At 43.0% G+C, this 24,430-nt stretch overlaps 1 protein-coding gene and 1 pseudogene across 1 annotated transcript; both read right to left on the bottom strand.

Annotated features, from left to right (window-relative positions):
• Positions 1-318: 318 nt before the first annotated feature.
• Positions 319-18,038, bottom strand: LOC143728996 (trace amine-associated receptor 13c-like; annotated as a pseudogene).
• A 2,835-nt stretch (positions 18,039-20,873) lies between these two features.
• On the bottom strand, positions 20,874-21,866 carry LOC143728995 (trace amine-associated receptor 13c-like). Its single transcript, XM_077219973.1, is given in 1 exon segment — positions 20,874-21,866. A coding segment is annotated over 1 exon segment (993 nt).
• Between the last annotated feature and the right edge of the window lie 2,564 nt (positions 21,867-24,430).

The raw sequence follows: 24,430 nt of genomic DNA, 5'->3' as shown, positions 1-24,430 counted from the left end.
CGTTCCCACTACTGGTTGCCTTTATGAATGACATCCAATGATGTGGAGAAGGATCATGCGCGCTCCGCTCCTTTTGGTTGTCGCTTCCGAAAGTCGCTCTTAATTTGCATAAAGTTAAACAGATCTCAACTTTGTCGCGTCGCCAGACACGCCCCATCCGGTAGCCAACGGTCGCGACCGCGCGTGTCGCCGTAAGTCGCCCGCTCACCATTGAAAATGAATCGTATCGTGTCGCTTGGTCGTGTGTAGTGTGAACGCAGTTTAAGCCGTCGACCGAGCAACTGTGTGTGCAGGTCATCGATATGTCCCGTTTTTTTATCAGACAAAGGTGGCAACCCTATTCATCAGAGAGAAGTCTTCATTAAACACTGTAAATGTGAAAAATTAATTTTAGGCTTTTCTGAAACCAAGGATAGAATAAGGCATAAATTATGGGTTTAATTGTGGAATTCAGGAAGAAAAATATTACAGAAACATCTCTGACAAAAAACACATAAGCATTACTATAAGTGTCAGGATACAGGCACAGAGGCAGAGGTAAGTGAATTCAAACGTGAGTTTATTTACAATGATTCAAGTGACAAGGTGAATAGGCAAGGTTCAGGTGAAGGTGCGGTGACGATCACTACGTGCAGAGCGGATTCCAGGTGAGCAGATCCTCCTTTAGTTAGCTTGGCGTGAGCAGACACTGTTCATTGATACGTCTCCTTTTCTATTTCAGATACAGTAGCGGACACGGAGATCTCGGCGGGAACGTGGGACACTCAGACGAATCTCCAGGACTCGGGGAACATGGGACCAGGCAGGACTTCTGGGAACAGCGGGACAAGGATACAAAGGTGAGTATTTCAAAGGTGAGTATACGTTACGTGGTGGTTTTCAGGTTGACTTGGAGACTTCAGGAGACAGAGGGTTATGGTCTATTCCTGTTGGAGGCTTGACAAAGACTGAAGTGTGCATGGGTTTTTTGTAGAGCTGGGGGATGAGGTAATTGATGGTGCACAGGTGTGAGTGGTTAGTATTCCGGGGAGAGTGATCTTTGAGTAGTGGATGGGAATGAATCTGATTGATTCCTGACACTACCCCCTCCTCCAGCGTCCGCGCCAGTGGACCCAGGACCCCGACGTCGAGGAGCAGGTTTTTCAGGATGTTGTTCATGGAAGTCAGGGAGTAGCATGGGATCGAGGACGTCCTTACGAGGTACCCAACACCTCTCCTCTGGTCCATAATTCTCCAAGTCAACCAGGTACTCGAGTTGACCACCCCGACGTCGGGAGTCCAGGATCCTTCTTACAGCGAAGATGGATTCTGCTTCAATGGGGAGTACCGGAGGATTCTCATCACAGATTCTGCGCCAGATCAGTAGAGGGAACTGGAATAGGTGAGTGATGGGGCTTCAGTAGGGAGACATGGAATGAGGGGTGGATGCGATACTGGTTTGGCAGACGGAGCCGGTAGGTAACTGGATTAATTTGCCTCGTTATGGGAAATGGACTGATGTATCTTGGACTTAGTTTGCGACAAGGTAGTCTCAGCCGGATATCCTTGGTCGAAAGCCAAACCAGTTGGCCAGGTTGGTATTCGGGGGCGTTGCGACGATGAGCGTCTGCGAAGTGACTGTGGCGGTTTATGGCTTGTTGGAGGTGATGGTGAGCTTGGTTCCATACCCTCTCACTGTTCCGGAACCAGGCGTTGACTGCAGGAACTTCTGAGGACTCCCCGGACCACGGGAACAGTGGGGGTTGGTAACCCAGAATGCATTGGAACGGGGTTAAGTTGGTGGAGGTTTGTCGAAGGGAATTTTGAGCATACTCTGCCCATACGAGATAGCGGCTCCAGAGATGCTGGTTGGCATGGCAGAAGGTACGGAGGAAACGGCGGACATCCTGGATTTTACGTTCCGTCTGCCCATTCGCCTGTGGGTGATACCCTGAAGTTAGACTTACGGTTACGTTCATTAATGCAAAGAAGGCTCGCCACACCTTTGAGATGAATTGTGGCCCCCTGTCTGACACAATGTCCTCTGGAAGGGCGAAATTCCGGAAGACATGTTCCATTAACAGTTCTGTGGTTACAAATGCTGTGGGTAAGTTCTTCAGGGGAATCAATTTGCACGCTTTAGAAAAGCGATCAATGGCCACCAGGATACAGGTGTTTTCCTCTGAGGGTGGAAGGTCAGTCACAAAATCAACCCCAATGTGTGACCAGGGTCTTTGTGGAACAGGTAGGGGCATGAGCTTTCCAGCGGGTAAGTGACGGGGATTCTTATTCATAGCGCACAGGATGCATCCTTGGATGAAGGTCTTGACATCGCGGAGCATGTTGGGTCACCAGTAGCGGGTCTGGAGGGTGGAGCAGGTCTTGGTTATTCCAGGGTGACCCGTCCCAACGGATGAGTGTGCTGAGGAGATTAGTGACATGCGAAATTCATCGGGTACGTAAATCTTTCCGGTTGGGCACTCTGGAGGACTGGGCTGGTGTCGGGACAACTCCATCAGTTGCTCGTTTAAATCCCACTGAATGGGATTGACAAACATCCTTTCTGGGCAGATATTCTAGGGGTTCTTCGTGGTGAGTTTCGGGGGCATGGAGACGAGACAGAGCATCCGCTCGGACGTTCTTTGAACCAGGGCGATAGGAGATCTGGAAATGGAATCGAGTAAAGAAGAGTCCCCATCTGGCCTGGCGTGGATTGAGTCGCTTTGCTTCCTTTAAGTACTGGAGATTCTTGTGGTCAGTGAGAACCAGGAATGGGTGTTTGGCGCCCTCTAACCAATGTCGCCATTCTTCAAGAGTAAGCTTTACCGGCAGGAGTTCCCGATTGCCAATATCATAGTTTACCTCAGCAGGCGATAACTTGTGAGAGAAGAACGCACATGGCATAGGTTTGGGGGACGAGTTGGAGTACTGGGATAACACAGCTCCTACCCCAGTAGTGGAGGCATCAACTTCAACAATGAACATTTCCTCAGGATTAGGATGTCGGAGTAGAGGAGCTGTGGTGAAAGCTGTCTTTAGAGACTGGAATGCGTGATCGGCCTCACCGGTCCAGAGCATTGTCTTGGGCTTTCCTTTGAGGAGAGATGTTAGAGGGACAGTTAACAGGCTGTACTGGTGAATGAACCTCCGGTAAAAATTGGCAAATCCAAGGAACCTTTGCAATTCTTTAACAGTCTGTGGGGTTGGCCAGGAAGCTATCGCCTTGGTCTTGCGATCGTCCATCTCTACTCCTTTTTCACTGAGTTGATAACCGAGGAACTCGACTGAGGTTTGGTGGAAGGAACATTTCTCTGCCTTAAGGAACAGGGAGAATTCACGTAGCCGTTGGAGTACTAGGGAGACATGTCGTTGATGTTCCACTGGATCCTTGGAATAGATTAGAATGTCGTCAATGTAGATTATTACGAACCGATTCAGGTAATCTCGGAAGACTTCATCCATGAAGCTTTTGAAGATGGAAGGAGCGTTTACCAGACCATATGGCATAACCAAATATTCGTAATGGCCTGCTGGGGTGATGAACGCGGTCTTCCATTCATCGCCTTCTCGAATTCGGATGAGATTATATGCGCTTCTCAAATCCAGTTTGGTGAATACCTTAGCCTCTCGAAGTTGTTCCGGAGAGGAAGGAACCAGCGGGAGTGGATAGCTGAACTTCACGGTTATCCAATTCAGGGTTCTATAGTCGATACACGGACGTAGTCCGCCATCCTTCTTAGGGTCAAAGAAAAAACTGGCAGCAGCAGGTGATGTGGAGGAGCGGATATAACCCTGTTTCAAGGCTTCTTCAATGTACTGTTGCATGGCTCTTTGTTCGGGGATAGACAGGGAGTAGATTCGTCCCTTAGGGATGGGCTCTCCTGGAACGAGATCGATGGCACAATCCCAGGCTCGGTGAGGTGGTAATTTGGCAGCCTCGACAGGATTGAACACATCTGCAAACAGAGAGTAACAGGTAGGGATGGACACTGACAGGCTTTCTGTGGGGCTTTCAACGGAGGTTGAGTTCACTGGAATGTTGCCGGGTATGTTAACGATGGCGTGATCGCGAGTTCAGCGGTCCTGGACGCACATTTACAACCCCAAGTCAGTATTTTACCAGATTTCCAGTTGATATTCGGTTGATGTCGTATAAGCCATGGGCGGCCAAGGATTATATCAGTCTGACTGTTCTCTAATATGAAAGGTGCAAATAATTCATGGTGTGTGTCTTCGACACCGAGGATGACAGGTTTGATCTGAGATGTGACATACCCCTGATTTATGTTTTCACCCGTCACTGCATGGATGGAGTACGGTCTGGTGGTGGCTGACTTCTCGAGCTGGAGTTTTTGACAGAGCTGTCCGGAAATGAAGTTTCCTGCCGACCCGGAGTCCACAATGGCTGTGGCAGAAACATGGAAAGTCGTGGATTTTAGGATCACTGATATCGTTAATGGGGCTGACACCGAATCGGTCGTAAAGACAGAACTCACAAGCATTCTGGGGGGGCGAGTTGGACATGACTGATGAAAATGTCCTCCCATTCCGACATAATCTTAGCAGACATAATCTTAGCTCTCGACGTCGGGCACGTTCCGCTGGAGACAATCGGTGAGTATCCACTTGCATCCTTTCTCCACCTGCTTCGGATGGACCTTCCGTGGGGTACTGAGAGGTACTAGTGGGTCGTTGAGTTTCGAGATAGCAGCCCTGAGATCGTTGGTGCACGCGGAGAGCTTGCTGGATAAACTTTTCCACACCCAGGCTGTCATCATATATTGCCATTTGAAGACGGAGAGCAGGATTCAAACCACGTCGGTAGACAGAGATGAGCGCCTTCTCGTTCCACCCACTTGCGGAGGCTAGAGTGCGAAACTCCAATGAATACTCAGAAACCGATTTTCTGCCCTGATGCAGTTGCAGTAGTTTGTCGCTGGTGGAGGAATCATCAACTGGTCGCCTGAAAACTTCTTTAAAATGGTCTACGAATTCCTGTACCGACGAGGTAACAGTGGATTCCTGTAACCACAATGTTTCAGCCCATCTTAAAGCAGCCCCGGATAACTGTTGGATTATAAAAGCAATCTTCGATCTTTCTGTGGGGTACAACTGGGTCTGCTGTTCCAAAGCGAGCGAACTCTGAAGCAGGAACCCGTTGCAATCCTCCGCCCGACCGGGGAATGGCGCTGGACGTGATGCTGGGTTCGCAAAGCAAACCATAGAAGAAGTGGGGCCTGCGGAAGTACTAAGCGTCGGCTGACTGGAATTCACAACAGCCGTTGTAGGTTGTACAGGATTATCACCATGGCGGGTAGACTCCATCGCGCTGTTTCTTTTCCTTTGTGGGTCAAGCCTTCTGTCAGGATACAGGCACAGAGGCGGAGGTAAGTGAATTCAAACGTGAGTTTATTTACAATGATTCAAGTGACAAGGTGAATAGGCAAGGTTCAGGTGAAGGTGCGGTGACGATCACTACGTGCAGAGCGGATTCCAGGTGAGCAGATCCTCCTTTAGTTAGCTTGGCGTGAGCAGACACTGTTCATTGATACGTCTCCTTTTCTATTTCAGATACAGTAGCGGACACGGAGATCTCGGCGGGAACGTGGGACACTCAGACGAATCTCCAGGACTCGGGGAACATGGGACCAGGCAGGACTTCTGGGAACAGCGGGACAAGGATACAAAGGTGAGTATTTCAAAGGTGAGTATACGTTACGTGGTGGTTTTCAGGTTGACTTGGAGACTTCAGGAGACAGAGGGTTATGGTCTATTCCTGTTGGAGGCTTGACAAAGACTGAAGTGTGCATGGGTGTTTTGTAGAGCTGGGTGATGAGGTAATTGATGGTGCACAGGTGTGAGTGGTTAGTATTCCGGGGAGAGTGATCTTTGAGTGGTGGATGGGAATGAATCTGATTGATTCCTGACAATAAGAAACCACTAATGAACAAATATAATACGGCAGTAAACAGAGGAGAAACACAAAGACCAGAATCCCCAGCAGTATCGCAGCTTTTCGCTCTGATTTGTCACTGACTCTTGACTCACTGATTCTTTGCTGTTGTGAACCTGAAGGGCTCTTATAGCAGTCACATGTTTCCTAGCAATGACAAAAACATGAGTGTATAATATTATAATGAGTGTACATGGCATAAGAAAGACAACCAGGAGATCAATGAAGGATGAAACCCCATCTATAGTAGAAAAACATTCACCTGGACATATGAAAGTGAAGTTATAAAGGAGTGAAAATAGCCAGTTAAAAAAAACTGCTATGCAGATCACAGTGGGTGAGATTTTCTCTGAGTAAACAAAAGGAGAATGTAAAGCCATAAACCGATCAACTGCTATTAGAACCACAGTGTGACACGCTTGTTGCTTGAAAAGTCACAAATTTAAACACCGAGCACATCACTGGTCCAGAAATCCAACATGACTCGATGTGGCAAGACAAAAAAATTGGCATCACAAAAGCTCCGACCAGCAGATCAGAAGCAGCTAAAGAGAGGATGAGGATGTTAGCAGGAGTGTGGAGCTGCTTGAAGTGACTAACAGAGATGATGACCAGCAGGTTTCCACACACGGTCAGAAGAGCCACAGCTGCTGCGGACACATACAGAATCACATAGACAGAGAAAGAAACAGATCTCTCTGGACAGGAATATTCCTGACAGTCATCAGTTTGGTTCACTGCTCTAAGATTTATTCTGATTCATTATCCCTACGTCCTTCACATTAGGTTCAATGTATTCATAACCACAGATCTCTGAAGATGCTATTTGTCTCTCCAGCAGTTCTGAAACGCTCCTCAATGAAACACAGTCACTCCTGGAGGCTCCAGATGTTCTACAATCTATGTTGCCTTTTATACACTTTAAATGTTGACTCTTTCCAAGACCGGCACCATCAAGGGAGAATAACATACAGCTGGGAGATCAACTGATTTACAGTCACATAGTATTCATCCAAAAACATAGATGGGCTTAAAGGGTTAGTTTACCGGAAAAATTTAATTATGTTGTTAATTACTCACCCTCATGTCGTTTCAAACCCGTAAAACCTTCGTTAATCTTCGGAACAAAAATGATTACATTTTTGATGAAATCCGAGAGCTTTCTGACCTTCCAAAGACTGCAATGTAATTAGTACTTTCAAGGCCCAGAAAGGTAATAAAGACATCATTAAAATATTCCATATGACTACAGTGGTTCTTCTCAATATTATTAACTCGTCTTTATTTTTAGGTCATGTTCCAAGAATATTCAAGCTGGCAGTAATAAAACCTCTAATTAAGAAACTGCAATTAGACCCAAATAACTTAGCAAATTACAGACCCATTTCAAATCTTCCATTTATGTCTAAAATACTAGAAAAAATTGTGTCCGCTCAATTGTGCTCTTTCTTGCAAGAAAATGAGATATATGAAAAATTCCAGTCAGGATTTAGACCGCATCATAGCACAGAAACTGCGCTAGTTAAAATTACAAATGATTTACTTTTAGCTTCTGACCAAGGCTGTATCTCAATACTAGTTCTACTCGATCTAAGCGCTGCGTTCGACACTATCGATCATAAAATACTCCTGGATCGACTACAAAACTACACTGGTGTTCAGGGACAGGCATTAAGCTGGTTTAGATCGTACTTATCAGACCGTTATCATTTTGTCTGTTTAAATGGGGAAAAATCAAAGATAACGTCAGTAGACTATGGAGTGCCGCAAGGATCGGTGTTAGGCCCTCTGCTATTCTCAATATATATGCTCCCACTTGGTAATATTATAAGAAAACATGGAATTAATTTCCACTGTTATGCTGATGACACTCAATTATATATTTCATCACGGCCAGATGAAAACACTAACTTATCAAATTTGACAGAGTGTCTCAAAGATATAAAATGCTGGATGACGCGTAATTTCCTGCTACTAAATTCAGATAAAACGGAGGTATTACTTATTGGTCCAAAAAACTACCCACAAACTCACTTACAATACAACTTTAATATAGAAGGATGTCCAGTTACTTTATCCACTACAGTAAAAGACCTGGGTGTTATACTAGACCGCAACTTGTCTTTCGAAAATCATATTTCATATGTTACAAGAACAGCCTTTTTCCACCTTAGAAACATTACAAAGCTACGTAATATGTTATCTGTTTCTGATGCAGAAAAGTTAGTTCATGCATTCATGACCTCGAGACTAGATTATTGTAATGCTATATTAGCTGGCTGTCCTGCATCCTCAATAAACAAGCTACAGTTAGTGCAAAATGCAGCTGCTAGAGTTCTTACTAGGTCAAGAAAATATGATCATATAACACCAATTTTATCATCTCTACACTGGTTACCTATCAAGTTCCGTATCAATTACAAAGTACTATTACTGACCTATAAAGCCCTAAATGGTTTAGCTCCTGTGTATTTAATGGACCTTCTATCGCCCTACAATCCATCACGTTCTTTAAGATCACTAAATTCGAGGCTTCTGGTCATTCCTAGGATATCTAAGTCCACTAAAGGAGGAAGGGCGTTCTCACATTTAGCTCCAAAACTCTGGAATAGCCTTCCTGATATTGTTCGAGGCTCTGACTCGCTGTCCCAGTTTAAAACTAGATTAAAGACGCATCTCTTTAGCCAAGCATTTACATAATGCTTACCTTTTATACCACTGCTGAATCAGATCAAATGCATTTAATATTATAAAACTTGAAGAGTCTGTAGGTTATTTGTATAGGTTGCATAGTATTTACAGTCATTACGTTCCTGTGTATATTGCGTGAATGACGGGTGGTTGGGTAGATATTGTGTTTTGCGGTAGTTGGTATGCCATACGGAACCGTTGCCACTGAACCTGCTTTAACGACGACAGTGGGGCTCGACAGCCTTAGTCAAACGGGTCGGCGTGTATGGTTGGGTTGCGGAGAGATTGTGAGATTGTGGTTGGGTCTCAGCAGCAGGAGGGATGTAGAGGTCAGTAAGCAGGTCTGAGTTGAGTAGGGGACGGAGGGGGGTGACTCTGGGACGCAAGAATCACTGTCTTCATGTTTTTTATCATTTACGCCCGTGTTATGGAAATCATTATGAACAGCAGCTACGCTAATTATTTTCCCTTTTTGCTTTTCTGCTGTTATCTCGGGACGCGAGTCCCGAGAAAAACGGCGTTCGTCAGCTCCAGTTTGTATCCAGCCTTTCACAGAGACTTCAGATACGCCAATCACAAAGCCTGTGAAGAGACGACTCAACACCGGCGATATGGACCCTCTATGGTGGACGGCACTGATCCTCAACAACTCGTCTCAACACCGGCGTGATTACTTGGACTTCCAAAAGATGGAAATGGATAAATATTCTAAATGCTCTGATCCAATCTGACTTGTAATGCTGCCCGAATCATAAATCATGCACAGTTCCTTCGTTGGCCAGAGGAGAACTGGCCCTCCGACTGAGTCTGGTTTCTCCCAAGGTTTTTTTCTCCATTCTATCACCTGATGGAGTTTTGGTTCCTTGCCACTGTTGCCTTGGCTTTTGGCTTGCTTAGTTGGGGACATTTAATATTCAATAATATTATTGATCTGCCTTACTTAAAGTGGACGTTGACTCAATTTTTCTTTTAGAAACAAACTCTGTTATATTATTTTCATGTTATCACTGTGAAGCTGCTTTGATACAATCTGTATTGTAAAAAGCGCTATATAAATAAAGGTGACTTGACTTGACTTGACTTGGTTCAGCCTTAATGTTATGAAGCAATGAGAATACTTTTTTGTGTGCAAAAAACCAACAAAAATAACAACTTTATTCAACAATTTCTTCTCATCTACCTCAGTCTCCTATGCTGTTTACGTTATAAATACAGTGCAGTTCTGTTTTGGCTGATGCTGTTCATGTGAGCACCGTGAAGCATGTGTGTGATGCTGATGCAGGAGCTGGCCAATAATGAGGCAGCGTTCTGAGGTAGAACCAGGAAGTGATACACTGTGTTTTATTTCATATAGTCCCAACACAAATTGATTACGGTTACACAAAACCTCATTGGTTCTTGCGGAAGCTCAGACGTGCTGCGTAACACGAGAATAAACCTCATCGGTTCTTGCGGAAGCTCAGATGTGCTGCGTAACACGAGAATAAACCTCATCGGTACTTGCGGAAGCTCAAACGTGCTGCGTAATACGAGAATGAACCTTATCGGTTCTTGCAGAAGCTCAAACGTGCTGCGTGACAAGAGAACGGACCTCACTGGTTCTTACAGAAGCTCAAACATGATGCGAAACACGAGAATGAACCTCACTGGTTCTTGCAGAAGCTCAAACGTGCTGCATAACACGAGAATGAACCTCATTGGTAGTTGTAGAAGCTCAAACGTGCTGCGTAACACGAGAATGAACCTTATCGGTTCTTGCAGAAGCTCAAACGTGCTGCGTGACAAGAGAACGGACCTCACTGGTTCTTACAGAAGCTCAAACATGATGCGAAACACGAGAATGAACCTCACTGGTTCTTGCAGAAGCTCAAACGTGCTGCATAACACGAGAATGAACCTCATTGGTAGTTGTAGAAGCTCAAACGTGCTGCGTAACACGAGAATGAACCTCATTGGTTCTTGCAGAAGCTCAAACGTGCTGCGTGACAAGAGAACGGACCTCACTGGTTCTTACAGAAGCTCAAACATGATGCGAAACACGAGAATGAACCTCACTGGTTCTTGCAGAAGCTCAAACGTGCTGCGTGACAAGAGAACGGACCTCACTGGTTCTTACAGAAGCTCAAACATGATGCGAAACACGAGAATGAACCTCACTGGTTCTTGCAGAAGCTCAAACGTGCTGCATAACACGAGAATGAACCTCATTGGTAGTTGTAGAAGCTCAAACGTGCTGCGTAACACGAGAATGAACCTCATTGGTTCTTGCAGAAGCTCAAACGTGCTGCGTAACACGAGAATGAACCTCATTGGTTCTTGCGGAAGCTTAAACGTTCTGCATAACACGAGAATGAACCTCATTGGTAGTTGTGGAAGCTCGAACGTGCTGCGTAACACGAGAATGAAACTCATTGGTTCTTGCAGAAGCTCAAACGTGCTGCGTAACACGAGAATGGACCTCATTGGTTCTTGCGGAAGCTCAATCGTGCTGCGTAACATGAGAAGGAACCTCATTGGTTCTTGCGGAAGCTCAAACATGATGCGTAACACGAGAATAAACCTCATTGGTTCTTGCTGAAACTCAAACGTGCTGCATAACATGAGAATGAACCTCATCGGTTCTTGCTGAAGCTCAAACGTGCTGCGAAACATGAGAATTAACCTCATTAGTTCTTGTGGAAACTCAAACGTGCTGCATAACACGAGAATGAACCTCATTGGTTCTTGCTGAAACTCAAATGTGCTGCGTAACATGAGAATGAACCTCATTGGTTATTCCGGAAGCTCAAACATGATGCGTAACACGAGAATAAACCTTATTGGTTCTTGCTGAAGCTCAAACGTGCTGCGTAACATGAGAATGAACCTCATTGGTTCTTGCGGAAGCTCAAACATGATGCGTAACACGAGAATGAACCTCATTGGTTCTTCCGGAATCTCAAACATGATGCGTAACACGAGAATTAACCTCATTGGTTCTTGCTGAAACTCAAACGTGCTGGGTAACATGAGAATTACCCTCATTGGTTCTTGCTGAAGCTAAAACATGCTGTGTAACATGAGAATGAACCACATTGGTTCTCGGATGTCAAGCAAACATGCTTGAGCTTCCATTTACCAAATCTGATGTGTGCGTTGACGAATTTTTATATGTGAATAAAAGCCTAAATTCAATCTGTTCATCATATAAAGCGATTGAGTCTCGTCAGTTTTTTTTGACTAAACTGTTTTTGATTGAAATAGATTAGTTTTACAATCTCTTTATGAACTTTTTGAAGCGTCAAAGAGGCAGCTGCATATACTGCCTGGTTGGCTGGTTTATTTGCTTTTTTTCAGCTGACATGCAGCATTGCTATAGCAATTGTCTAAATTTACTTATTTGTGTAGTTGAGTCTGACGTCACTGGAAATCTCACTGACAGATGTGCAATTCCACTGCAATATAACAGAACACATTTTTTTCATGCTGTGTAATGACTGAATGACGCAATCATGTTTTCATATCAAAGGCACAGACTGATTCAGACAATAAGAACATGAGTTTGTGCTTCTGTGTGTCCTAAAGCCCTCTTTCTCTGAATATTATCCTGTGTTGCACTCAAAAATAGAATGTTGGATTTACTTAAAAAGCTGTGTCAAGTGGTTCCACACAAGTTGTAATAACTAAATAAAGAAATGTATCACTTGGAATGTGAAACTAACTAAGGCACTGTCATAAATGGCACGCTAAACACTTGCAGTGTCACGGTTTGCAGGTTTGCCTGCTTATCTTTGTGTGTACTGTCTGGTCTGATTGCCTATCAGCGTCGCTTAGTTACCAGCTGTGCTGACGAGCCATCAGATCAGCCGCAGGCGCGGCTCGTTTATGTGTCCTATAAGTACTGTAGTCTTGTGTTTTGTTCAGACAGTGTCTGATCGTTCTACGGCTCACGTCTTTGTCTCCTAGCCCTGTCAGTGCTTTTCTATCTCCAGTTCCTGAGTTACCGACTTGCTCTAGCCTAGCCTTGGACTATTCTGCTCCATTCACATTTAATGTAGTTCTACGAGGATCATCAGACTTCAGCCCATTGCAGTCTTCTTGCTGCCAAGACCTGAACGCCGACCTGCACCATCCAGTCCTTCCAGTCTTGATCTTTTTTCTGTCTACTTAAATAAATTGCCTTTCATTCACGACTGGATCTTGTGTTTCTTTCTCGTGACACGCAGTCTTTCTTCCAAATCAAATCAAGTCAAAGTCTCTGAAATGAGTCATCAGTAATTTCAGTCTCTCTTCCTGCATGAACCTACGTATATTTTGTAACAAATTTGCTTAACACCAGTCTATGGTCTTCATTGGCTGCCCGTGAACAAGGTTTAGTTTGACCCTCAAACACTTTAGCTGTAGCTAAGACTGAAATAATTTGGTTGGTGTTGTTGACATGTCGAGAAGACACAGTTTTCTGTGCTGCAAAAGCAAAACCACTTTGCATCCACTTTCCAAAGGATGAAGACTCACGATCAAATTGAAACTGTAAAACTGATGTCATTGTTACTGTTCCTATCAAGTGCTTAGGGAGCCTCCGGAGCTGAAATTCAGATAGGCGTTTTATTCCGACATATGCTTTAAACATTAGATCAATCAGAGCAGAGTTGGCTGTCGTAAAGGATTTAGAGAGACTGAATTCTTGATCAATCCATTTGATGAGGTGAAGCTGCAATGTATATTATGAGAATTTTTTTTTATTTTTTTTATTTGGATGCATGTACGTAAATATATTGTAAAAAACCCCCAAAACATAATTAGGAACCTTTAAAATAGCATAAAGGGACACTTTAAATGCTTTTCCTGCTGACCTGTCATTTATGCATAAAAAAAAAAAAACTTAAATGTGTGTCTCCAACTGTTGTCTGTTTGTATTTTTAGTTAGATTCAGGCTCAAACTCAGAGCTTTGAGAAGAACCATAGACTGTAAAAAAATATGGACGTAGTGTCCGTGACGTCACCCGTAGGTTTCTGAAGAGTGCTTTTGAAGCCTAAAGTAGGCGGGGCCAACCGTCGCCATCTTGGCATCGCGTCAGCTCTCGTCACTCCCGGATAAAAGAAAATGGGCAAAGAGGCGGAGCGTGGGTGGAGCTGAGGTACTAATGCTATGCTACTGGCCTCGTGCTAAAGTGACAGCTGAATTTAGAAGTAAAGCCAATAGTTAAAGTTCATGTTTTTGCCCTTCAAAATACTATAATAATTAAAAGACGTAACTAAAAGTGAGACTATGTGTATCGGGATGCATTATTATTCTGCTAGTTAAAAATGTATTATCATGCAGTAAATTACAATATTGCTCTGAGCTTGTGCGTGTGACAGTGATTCATGCGCATACATGTCAGTCAGTGCGGCATCGCACGTCAAGTTGATCAAGAGCTTTATTCAGTTCAGTTGATTTTAAAATCTGATTTTGGCCGCTTCTCAATTTCTCAAATGGGTTAAACCAAAAATATTACCTCAGAAGTTCAAGTAAATGCACTAGAAATCCGCGCTCATTCAAGGGTGTGTATCTATTGCATGGACGGAGAGAAAGCACTGACACCTGCAGGATTTTCTCACGGTACTTTTTATTTAACACTTAAAAGTTTGAGAGCAACGGTACCGCATAACAAGTGTAGCCTGTACAGTATACTCCAAAAAGCAACGAAATTGTCAGACATCCATTAGTGCATGCGAGGAAAACAACTGGAAATACAACGCTGGTTGTTCTCTCCATACTCGACACCGACGGAATCCAACGGCGTGGGCAAAGGTATAATGGGTGTATTAAATTGTATGAAATAATCCCGAAAAAAGCACAAACACTGCAGAGATGGCAAGTACAGCAGCTGAGGGTGACGTTAACAGACACAAACGTCGGCTAGCAGTTATAGCAGCCTCAATCCACCAGTCACGCAAGTGGCCACGCCCTTAATTATGCAGAACTTTAAGGCTTAATATAATTTAAACGGATGAGGTGTAAAAAAATTCACCCCCCTCACAGTTGTCATGAAGGGCAAAATTAGCTATATAGACCAAAACCACTTTTTGCTCCAGGCTGTAAACATATTTTTTTCTGCTGTAAAGTTGGGGATTTTAACATGGGGGAGATACAGATTTGACTCACTTTTGCAGCCTGCCTCAAGCGGTCAGTCGATGAATTGCAGTTTAATTCACTTCCGTGTTGGTTTCAAGAGAGAGACGGGGAGGTTGCCGCTTGAGAAGAACATCACAAAAATTAAAAAAGTTATGAGAACTCAATAACTGATTGTATTAAGTAGAACTCAAACTGAACGAGTTACAGCAGATTTCCCAGCATGCTTTGCTTCCAACTGTTAAAGCAGAATACATGTTCAGATTAAGTGTTATTTTTTGCGTTTTTGCTCAAGATTAATATAGAGCAAGATGTTAATGTTTAAGATTCTGTTATGTTGGAAGTTTAAAAGGGTTTTTGTTGTCTGAGTTTTAAGGGGGTTACCATTGTGGGGAGGAGTAGAGCCTGTGATGAGGTTCAGGATTGGCTTACAAAACTTGAATTTAGACTACATATAGCCTTATTTATTATTTCTGTGTATATTTTTTTATGAATTGACTATTATTATTAATAATTAAGTTTGTGATTTTAATGATTTTGTGTATTTCAATTAAAATTCAGCTACACAAAATATTTAAGTGGATTTATTGCTTAATTTAATATTGAGAAATATTCTCTTTATGTTGACTCAAATGGAATAATGGGTCAAGTGGGCTGTGTGGGAAAATTCCAAAAATGCTGCTCCAGATGGCCAGTCCAGCCCTGCCTATTGGCCTAAATGATGCTGATATATGAGTAATGTTGATGATTGCATTATGAACAGAGAAAAGGTAAGTCAAGTCTCTACTGCCTCTTTATCGTCATTTAAGTTATAATATTACAGAATCGATTATTTGAAGTCAATGTAGAATTAAAAAAAAAAAGTCAATACTGTCAGGATACAGGCACGGAGACAGAGGTAAGTGAATCCAAACACAGCTTTATTTAATGTGACACAAATGTAAGGTGAGTATTCAAGGTTCAGGTGCAGATTCGGTGAAGATGACTCCGTGCGGCGCAGATTACAGGTGAGCATGTCCTCTTCAGATTAGTTGATGTCAAGCAGTTACAGTTCATTAATACTTGTCTTCTCTCTTCCAGATGCAATCACGAGCAAGCAAACTCGGCGTGAACACAGGAAGCTCAGGAGGATACAGAATCTCGGGAAACATGGATTCAGACAGGATTTCTGGAGACAGTGGAACAAGGATACATAGGTTATTGTTTCACAGGTGAGTATAAGTTACTTGGCAGGATATGGATGCATCAGAGACTTCAGGAGACAATGGATAACGATCTGTTTCTGTTGGAGGCTTGACAATGACTGATCTGACAGTGAGTGTTTTTATAAGCTGGCTGATGAGGCTTGCTGATTGTGAACAGGTGCAGGTGATTAGAATTGTGGGGAGAGTGATCGGTGTGTGGTGAGGGATGTTGAGTCTGATTGGTTCCTGACAAATACCAGCAATTTTTTTTGTTTTCAATGTATGCTTGTTCAGATATTCTATACAGAAAGCTAAATTTACAAACTGAGAGAAACGTGGCTGTGCAAGGAATCCATTATATTTACATGTTAAATGTGTGGGATAAAATTAACATATTAACACAGTTTTATTTACATGATTAAACTAATACTGAATATAATGTACATAAGTCATCATAAAGCCTGATTTCACCATAACATTTTATTTACTGGAAATGTACTTTTAGAATATTTTGAGTGAATGCAATCAGGGATGATACTGTTATATACTGTAAAAAAATACAAAAACAATATTACAACCATAAACAACATGACATATGTTTATTACATTAACATTTTGTAATACATTAATATAATATAAGAATTACCAGTTTGCAATATCAAGCAGCATAAGGTGCTGTTTTTGTAAAGCTAAACGTAACTTGAAGTGAGTGACACCAGAAGTATTCAAGTTACAAATGGACACATCTGCTTTTACGTTTAACATATGAGGTGGATAAGCGTCACTGATTACACACTCTACTGATTCAGTGACAGTGTGCAAGCCGTTATGTCTAACACAATTCTGGATGTTCATCAAAAGCAGAATTACAAAAATACTTATAGATATCTTACTGTCAGTAACACTAATTACATGTTTATTATATTCAAGAATTTCTTTTTACATACATAAAATAAGTGAGTTGAAAAAAAGCACCCCAATCATATTGTTGGTAATCATACTCATACAGGTTTAATAAAATAAATTAAACAAAATGATTCTTTATTAAACACTTTATATGAGAAAATAAATTAAGCTTTTCTGAAACCAGGTGTCACGTGAACCAGTTACGACCTGTGATTGGGTATACGTTAGTACGTATGCACGAGAAATGTTAATCAGATATTGATTCAAGTCTGTTATGTTACGCCATGTTGGAATAAAGTCAAGCTAAAGTCTTGATAAATCATTAGTCTTGGAGGATGACGAGGAAGATGATTTTGACTATGTGCTGAAGCTGTTTGACGAGCACTTTGTGCCGAAAAGGAACGTGATTTTCGAGAGAGCAAGTTTCCACACGCAAGAGGCGGGTGAGTCCGTTGAACAGTACATAAGGCACCTGTATGAACTCCCAGATCACTGTGACTTCCATGAGAAGGAGGAGGAAATAAGAGATAGACTTGTCATAGGGATTAAAGACAAAGATCTTTCATTGAAGTTGCAGATGACAAGAGACCTCACTCTTAATAAGGCAGTTGACATGGCCAGACACTCTGAGCTTGTGAAGCAACAGAACAGCGAAGCTGGCGAATCAGGGCACGTTGATGAAGTGAAATCAAAGTCATATAAAAGTAAGTGGAAAAACACACGGTACGAGGCAACAGAAGAACGAAAAAAAAAAAATGAAAGGCAAAACTGTGGAAGATGTGGGCGCAGGCATGCAAGAGACAAATGCCCAGCTAAAGACAAAGAATGTAATAAATGCCACAAAATGGGTCACTTTGCAAACAAATGCAAAACCAGAATGATACAAGAAGTGACTGAAGAAGTTGACAGCTTATTCCTAGGCTCAATAGATGAAACTACAACCAAGAATGAGGCTACAGTAGATGAAGTCATCACCGATACAAAGCCACCATGGCGTACAACTCTAGTGATATGCCATACTCCAGTTAGCTTCAAGATAGATTCTGGTGCTGACACAACAATAATAAATGAGGCTACATATAGCCGCCTCCGTGTCAAGCCAAAACTTAGACCAGTGACCTCTAAACTGAAAAGTCCAGGAGGAAAAGTGGTCCATTTGAGACCCCATAAAAATAGTCCTAAAAGAAAATGCTAAGCCATACAGCGTCGCAGCACCTCACCGCATACCCATTCCGCTGCTACCTAAAGTAGAGGAGGAACTTAAGGAATGGAAGAAAATGGCATAATAGAGCGCGTGACAGAGCCCACAGAATGGGTAGCGCCTATAGTGCCTGTGATTAAGCCAAATGAAAAAGTAAGAATCTGTGTGTTTGGCAGATGGCTCTAGATGAAGAAAGTTCAAAGCTAACTACCTTCATAACACCAAATGGTCGCTACTGCTTTAAACGGATCCCATTCGGGATAACATCGGCACCGGAGATATTCCAAAGGAGGATGCAAGAACTACTGCAGGATCACGAGGGCACGGTAGTTTACATGGACGACATACTTGTGTTCGGAACCACTCTGGAAGAGCATGACCGCTGCCTGAAAAGGGTGATGGAGACAATCCGCGCATCTGGCCTAAAACTCAACCGCCAGAAGTGTATGTTCAGGCAGGCTTCCCTTCACTTCCTGGGTCAGGTTATCAGTCAGGAGGGCGTGACTCCAAGCCCAGAAAGAGTGTCCGCCATCACCGCCCTGGAGACACCTACGAATGTGAGTCAGTTAAAAAGGGTACTTGGTATGTTAAATTATGTTGGCAGATACATACCCAACATATCACAAATCCTTCATCCCCTTAATGAGCTGTTAAAGAATACAGTAGCATGGGCGTGGGACTCGCAGCAAGAAGCAGCCTTCAAGAAGGTAAAAACATTGATATCCTCTGCACCTGTTCTTCAGTACTTTGATCCAAGACTACCCACTGTAGTAGGTGCTGACACATCCAGTAATGGATTAGGAGGAGTGCTGCTGCAAAATCATGGAGGCACACTCAAACCAGTAGACTATTGCTCTCGCACACTAAATGAAGCGGAAAAGAAGTATGCACAGATAGAAAAGGAGTGTCTTGCTAGTGTATGGGCTTCAGAAAAGTTCTATCTGTATCTGTGTGGTCTGGAAAGCTACAAATTACTTACCGACCATAAACCACTGGTGACACTCATCAACCACAGAGACCTAGACAAAACTCCACTGAGTTGCCAGCGACTTATGATCCGCCTAATGAAGCTACTAACGGAGTACATCCCAGGTAAGAACATGATAGTACCTGATGTGCTGTCGAGGCACCCAGAGTCAAAAGTGGACAATACAAACCTGAGTGAGGACATCCAGGCATACGTGGACGCCATCGAAGAGCTGGAACGGCCCAAAACAGTGCTGGAGAACATAAAGGCAGAGACAGAGAAGGATGAAACCTTGCAGAAAGTCAGACAATACATTAAGTCTGGCTGGCCGCGATATGAAAGGGATGTCGTCAGACCAGCTTTAGACTATTTTATGGAGAGAAGTAGTCTTGGTGAGCATAATGGACTGGTAAAGAAGGGAAACCAAATAGTGATCCCACAAACAATGAGAAATGATATGCTGGAGAGGATCCACCATGGGCATCAAGGCCTAAACAAATCCAGGGAGAGATACAAAGATGCCATCTGGTGGCCAAGGATTGGCCAAGCGGTAAAGGAGAAAGTCTCCTCATGCCCACACTGTAATGAGCACAAACCAAGCCAAAACCGGGAACCACTCATCACAACGCCTTTGCCGGAACTCCCTTGGCAAAAACTAGCTGCAGATCTTTGTGAATTTAAAGGAAAGCACTTCCTGGTTGTTATTGACTATTATTCAAGATGGCTTGAAATACTGAGTCTCACCCAGACCACCAGTGAAGCAGTTACAAGTAAGCTGATGAGTATATTCACACGGTTCGGGATGCCTGAAGAGCTGATTATGGATAACGGCCCGCAGTTCACCTCACGGCAGTTCCAGGTCTTCACATCCAAGTATGACATTAAGCATACTACATCGAGCCCATACCATCCCCAGGCTAATGGGATGGCGTAGCGAGCTGTCAGGACCGCTAAAGAATCTAAGGCAACAAGACCCCCAGCTAGCTCTCCTGATCTACAGGGACACAGCAACGGAGCCGACAAAAGATAGCCCAGCCAGACTCCTCATGGGAAGGAGACTGCGAACCACAGTCCCCAAGATCTACCATCAGTTGAGACCGGCATGGCCCAATCTGTCTACAGTCAGAAAGACAGATGCCAAAGCTAAGCAGGCCTAAGAATACACCTACAACAGGAGATACACAGCAAAGCTGCTTCCTCCCATAAGCGTTGGTGACAGAGTGCGACTGAAAACCGACGCAGAGAAGAAATGGAGAGGGTCCGGGGTGATCCAAGCTTCGGGTTCCACTCCACGTACGTTTGTGGTGAAAACGCCACAAGGAGACACCACCAGATGAAACCGGAGGCATCTGCAGATTGTCAGCCAAGAAAGGAACAACACTCAGACACCGTCAAAAGAAGTCTCCACCCCACCGGGTAGAATGGCATCTGCCACCCACATGACCCAAACTGACTCTGAGTCTGGTAGCATGACATCGTCACCCAGAGTATTGAGGACACGCTCTGGGCGTGCTGTGAAGCCTGCTGTCAAGCTGACTTATTAAGTCAGGAGAAAGGGGTTAGCTAGTAATGTTTACAAATGATTACAGTCCGGGTATGTTAAAGGAAAAGGAGAAAAGTTTGAGCAGAACGTTTGTTTGTTTATACTCTCTTGTTCATTTGTATTACTGTCAATGTTTACTTGAACAGTAAGTTTGAAAAGAATAATATTGATAAATAGAATAAGAGAAATTAAAGAAAAAAAAGGTACTTAGAAATAGTGGTTTTGTTTAATACAGAATGAGTCCCCAGACTAAAAGGGGGAGATGTCACGTGAACCAGTTACGACCTGTGATTGGGTATACGTTAGTACGTATGCACGAGAAATGTTAATCAGATATTGATTCAAGTCTGTTATGTTACAACATGTTGGAATAAAGTCGAGCTAAAGACAATCCACAGTCTCCTCGTAATATACTATAAGAAGATAGTAACACTTTACACCAGGGATAGAATAAGGCGTAAATGATGGGATTAATGGTGGAGTTCAGGAAGAAAAATATTACAGTAACATCTCTGACATAAAATAAGTCAGCATGGTCGTATGGAATCATTACAGAACAAATATAATATGGCAGTAAACACAGGAGAAACACAAAGACCAGAATCCCCAGCAGTATCGCAGCTTTTCGCTCTGATTTGTCACTGACTCTGTTTTTAAAGGATTCTTTGCTGTTGTGAACCTGAAGGGCTCTTATAGCAGTCACATGTTTCCTAGCAATGACAAAAACATGACTGTATAATATTATGATGACTGTACATGGCATAAGAAACACAACCAGGAGATCAATGAAGGATGAAACCCCATCTACAGTATAAAGACATTCTCCTGGACACATAACAGTGAAGTTTCCATTAATGAAGAGAATAGTGAAGTTCTAAAGGAGTGAAAATAGCTAGTTAAAAAAAATGGCTATGCAGATCACAGTGGGTGAGATTTTCTCTGAGTAAACAAAAGGAGAATGTAAAGCCAGAAACCAATCAACTGCTATTAGAACCACAGTGTGAACAGACACACTTGTTGCTTGAAAATTCACTAATTTAAACACCGAGCACATCACTGGTCCAGAAATCCAACATGACTCAATGAGCCAAGACAAATAAAGTGGCATCACAAAAACTCCGACCAGCAGATCAGACGCAGCTAAAGAGAGGATGAGGATGTTAGCAGGAGTGTGGAGCTGCTTGAAGTGACTAACAGAGATGATGACCAGCAGGTTTCCACACACGGTCAGAAGAGCCACAGCTGCTGCGGACACATACAGAATCACATAGACAGAGAAAGAAACAGATCTCTCTGGAAAGGAATATTCCTGACAGTCATCAGTTTGGTTCACTGCTGTAAGATTCATTCTTAAAGAAACATCCAACTTCCTTCATATTCCTTCATTAACTTCCTTCACATAAAACTTGAGTAACCACAAATACCTCTGAAGATGCTATTTGTCTCTCCAACAGTTCTGAACTGCTCCTCACTGAACCGCAGTCACTCCTGGAGACTCCGCAATAAAGACGTCCTACAATATATGTTGCCTTTTATACAATTGATATGTTGACTCTTTCCGAGACTGGCAACATCAAGGGAGAAGAACATACAGCTAAGAGATCAACTGATTCTGTTCATCCAGAGGAAAATAGCTAAAGAGTGTTATATAAAACTAAATGTGGTAATTAAGCATATTAAGTGTTCTGCTATTTTGCTTGCAAACAAATCTCCGTCTGAACACACGGCTAGTATTCAATGTCCTTCATTAGAGAAAGATGATCTTTGGCCCCAGAATGCTGTAATTACTGCATCTACCAGCAGGGGCTGACCGAGCCTCACTAAACAACCAAACCTTCACCTTGAGCTAAACTGGAGGTGGACAATTAACAAAAACACAGGACATCTATAGAGTGGTACAGATATGATGTAAATTTGTAGGCCAAACGCACAAACGAGTTAGCATTTTATCACTTCCGGTTCCATCGTCTCGAAGTCAAAGGTTTTTTTGAATGGGGTTTATGGCTGAAATACGGTCTGTGGGGAACACAAGCTCAAGACACTTTGACGTTTTATTCTATGACATAAAATACATCAGTATTATCCAACTCGTGATTATTTAAGCTGTTACGTGTCATGAAAATGGCAGTTGCTAAAAAGTGTCTAAATGGGATGTCACGGTATACTCATTCTCTGGTTCCTTCTCGTCTTGTGTTTATGTTGTTGTATGAATGCACATGTGTAGTAGGCGTGAGAGTGTTGTGTCATTACCTGATCCGCTCCAGCTGATCATCATATCATCGCCAGCTGTAGCCCATTTCCTCACCTTATAAATACTCACCGGTTTTCATCCTCTTTGTCAGATCGTTGTTTGATGTTTCCGTGTCGGTGTTCCAGTCCTGTCTTCCCGCTTTTCCAGTGTTCGTGGTTTCCGTGGTTTATCGTTGGTGTTGGATTATTGTTTGTCTTGGTGTGGATTCCGTCGTCATCGTCTCACCTCTTCTGTTCCTGAAGAACAATTGGTTCATTCGTTCATGACATCAAGGCTAGATTATTTTAATGCTCTACTGGGTGGTTGCCCTGCACGTTTAATACAAAAACAACAGTTGGTCCAAAATGCAGCCGCTAGAGTTCTTACCAGAACCAGGAAGTATATTAGCCCTGTTCTGTCAACACTGCGTTGGCTCCCTATTTTACATCGTATACATTTTAAATTATTGCTGATTACTTACAAAGCACTAAATGGTTTAGCTCCCCAGTACTTGAATGGGCTCTTAACGCATTATACTCCTTCACGTCTATTGCGATCTCAAAATTCTGGCCAGTTGATAATACCTAGAATATCTAAATCGACTGCTGGCGGTAGATCCTTTTCCTATTTAGCACCAAAACTTTGGAACAATCTTCCTAACATGGTCCGGGAAGCAGACACAGTCTGTCAGTTCAAATCTAGACTAAAAACATATCTCTTTGGCTTAGCATACACATAACACATTATAGACTTCTATAATTCAATGTTAGGCTGCATAGTTCAGATCAGCCGGAACCGGGAACACTTTCCATAAATTCTGATGTACTTTGTACATCATAAGAAGGATGGCGTCTACTCTAATATTAGTCTCTCTGTTTATCCCGAGGTCTAACGCAAACTGCTGGATCCATTCCATATCCATATCTGATGAAGGACACCGTTGCATCCGGTGCATGGACACGACGACAACGCATCCCTGAAGTGCCAGCCTCATCAACCCTGTGAAGGCCTCATGGACACCTCAACAAACTCGTCTCCATAACGGCGTGATGACTCCGACCCCAACCAGATGAACTGGATAAATATTGTGAAAGTTCTGATCCCATCTGACTTCTGACCTATAACTAGGGCTGTGCAATTAATCGAATTTCGATTTCAATTTCGATTTTGGCTCCCAACCAAAATCGAAATTGAAATCGAAATTCGATTTCTCCAAAATAGTACAATTGAGTAAAAACGATTATTTTGCCATGTTCTGTTTTGCAAGAACACTTTTATTTTGTCTTGTGGTCTGATGGCTCGCGCACGCGCACATCCACCCCTCCCGAAGCCATAAACTCTCTCAGCCAGATACAGTCATAAATTGCAAGCACAATAAACTTAATAACAATCGGCTAATTTAATGTAGACTGGAGTGAGACCATAGACGTCTCTCGAGCTGTCGCAAACTCATTCTGCTCGATCACTGTAGCGCCTCATTTCAAGCGAACGGCAGTGTGCGCGCACATGACCTGGGGCCTCATTTATAAAACTTTGCGTAGGATTTGCGTCAGAAGTGGCGTACGGATGAAACATAGGACGTGCGTACGCACAGAAATATTCGGATTTATAAAACCGTGCGCAAGCACATCCAATGCATTTTTCCCTTAATAAATCACATCGGTGGCCAAGGCGGTGAAGAC

This window comes from Siphateles boraxobius, unplaced genomic scaffold (genome assembly GCF_051911475.1).
Source record: "Siphateles boraxobius isolate OS27281-9 unplaced genomic scaffold, OSU_SipBor_1 8, whole genome shotgun sequence".
Taxonomy (NCBI): Eukaryota; Metazoa; Chordata; class Actinopteri; order Cypriniformes; family Leuciscidae; genus Siphateles; species Siphateles boraxobius.
This window is presented reverse-complemented; position numbering and strand designations above follow the sequence as displayed.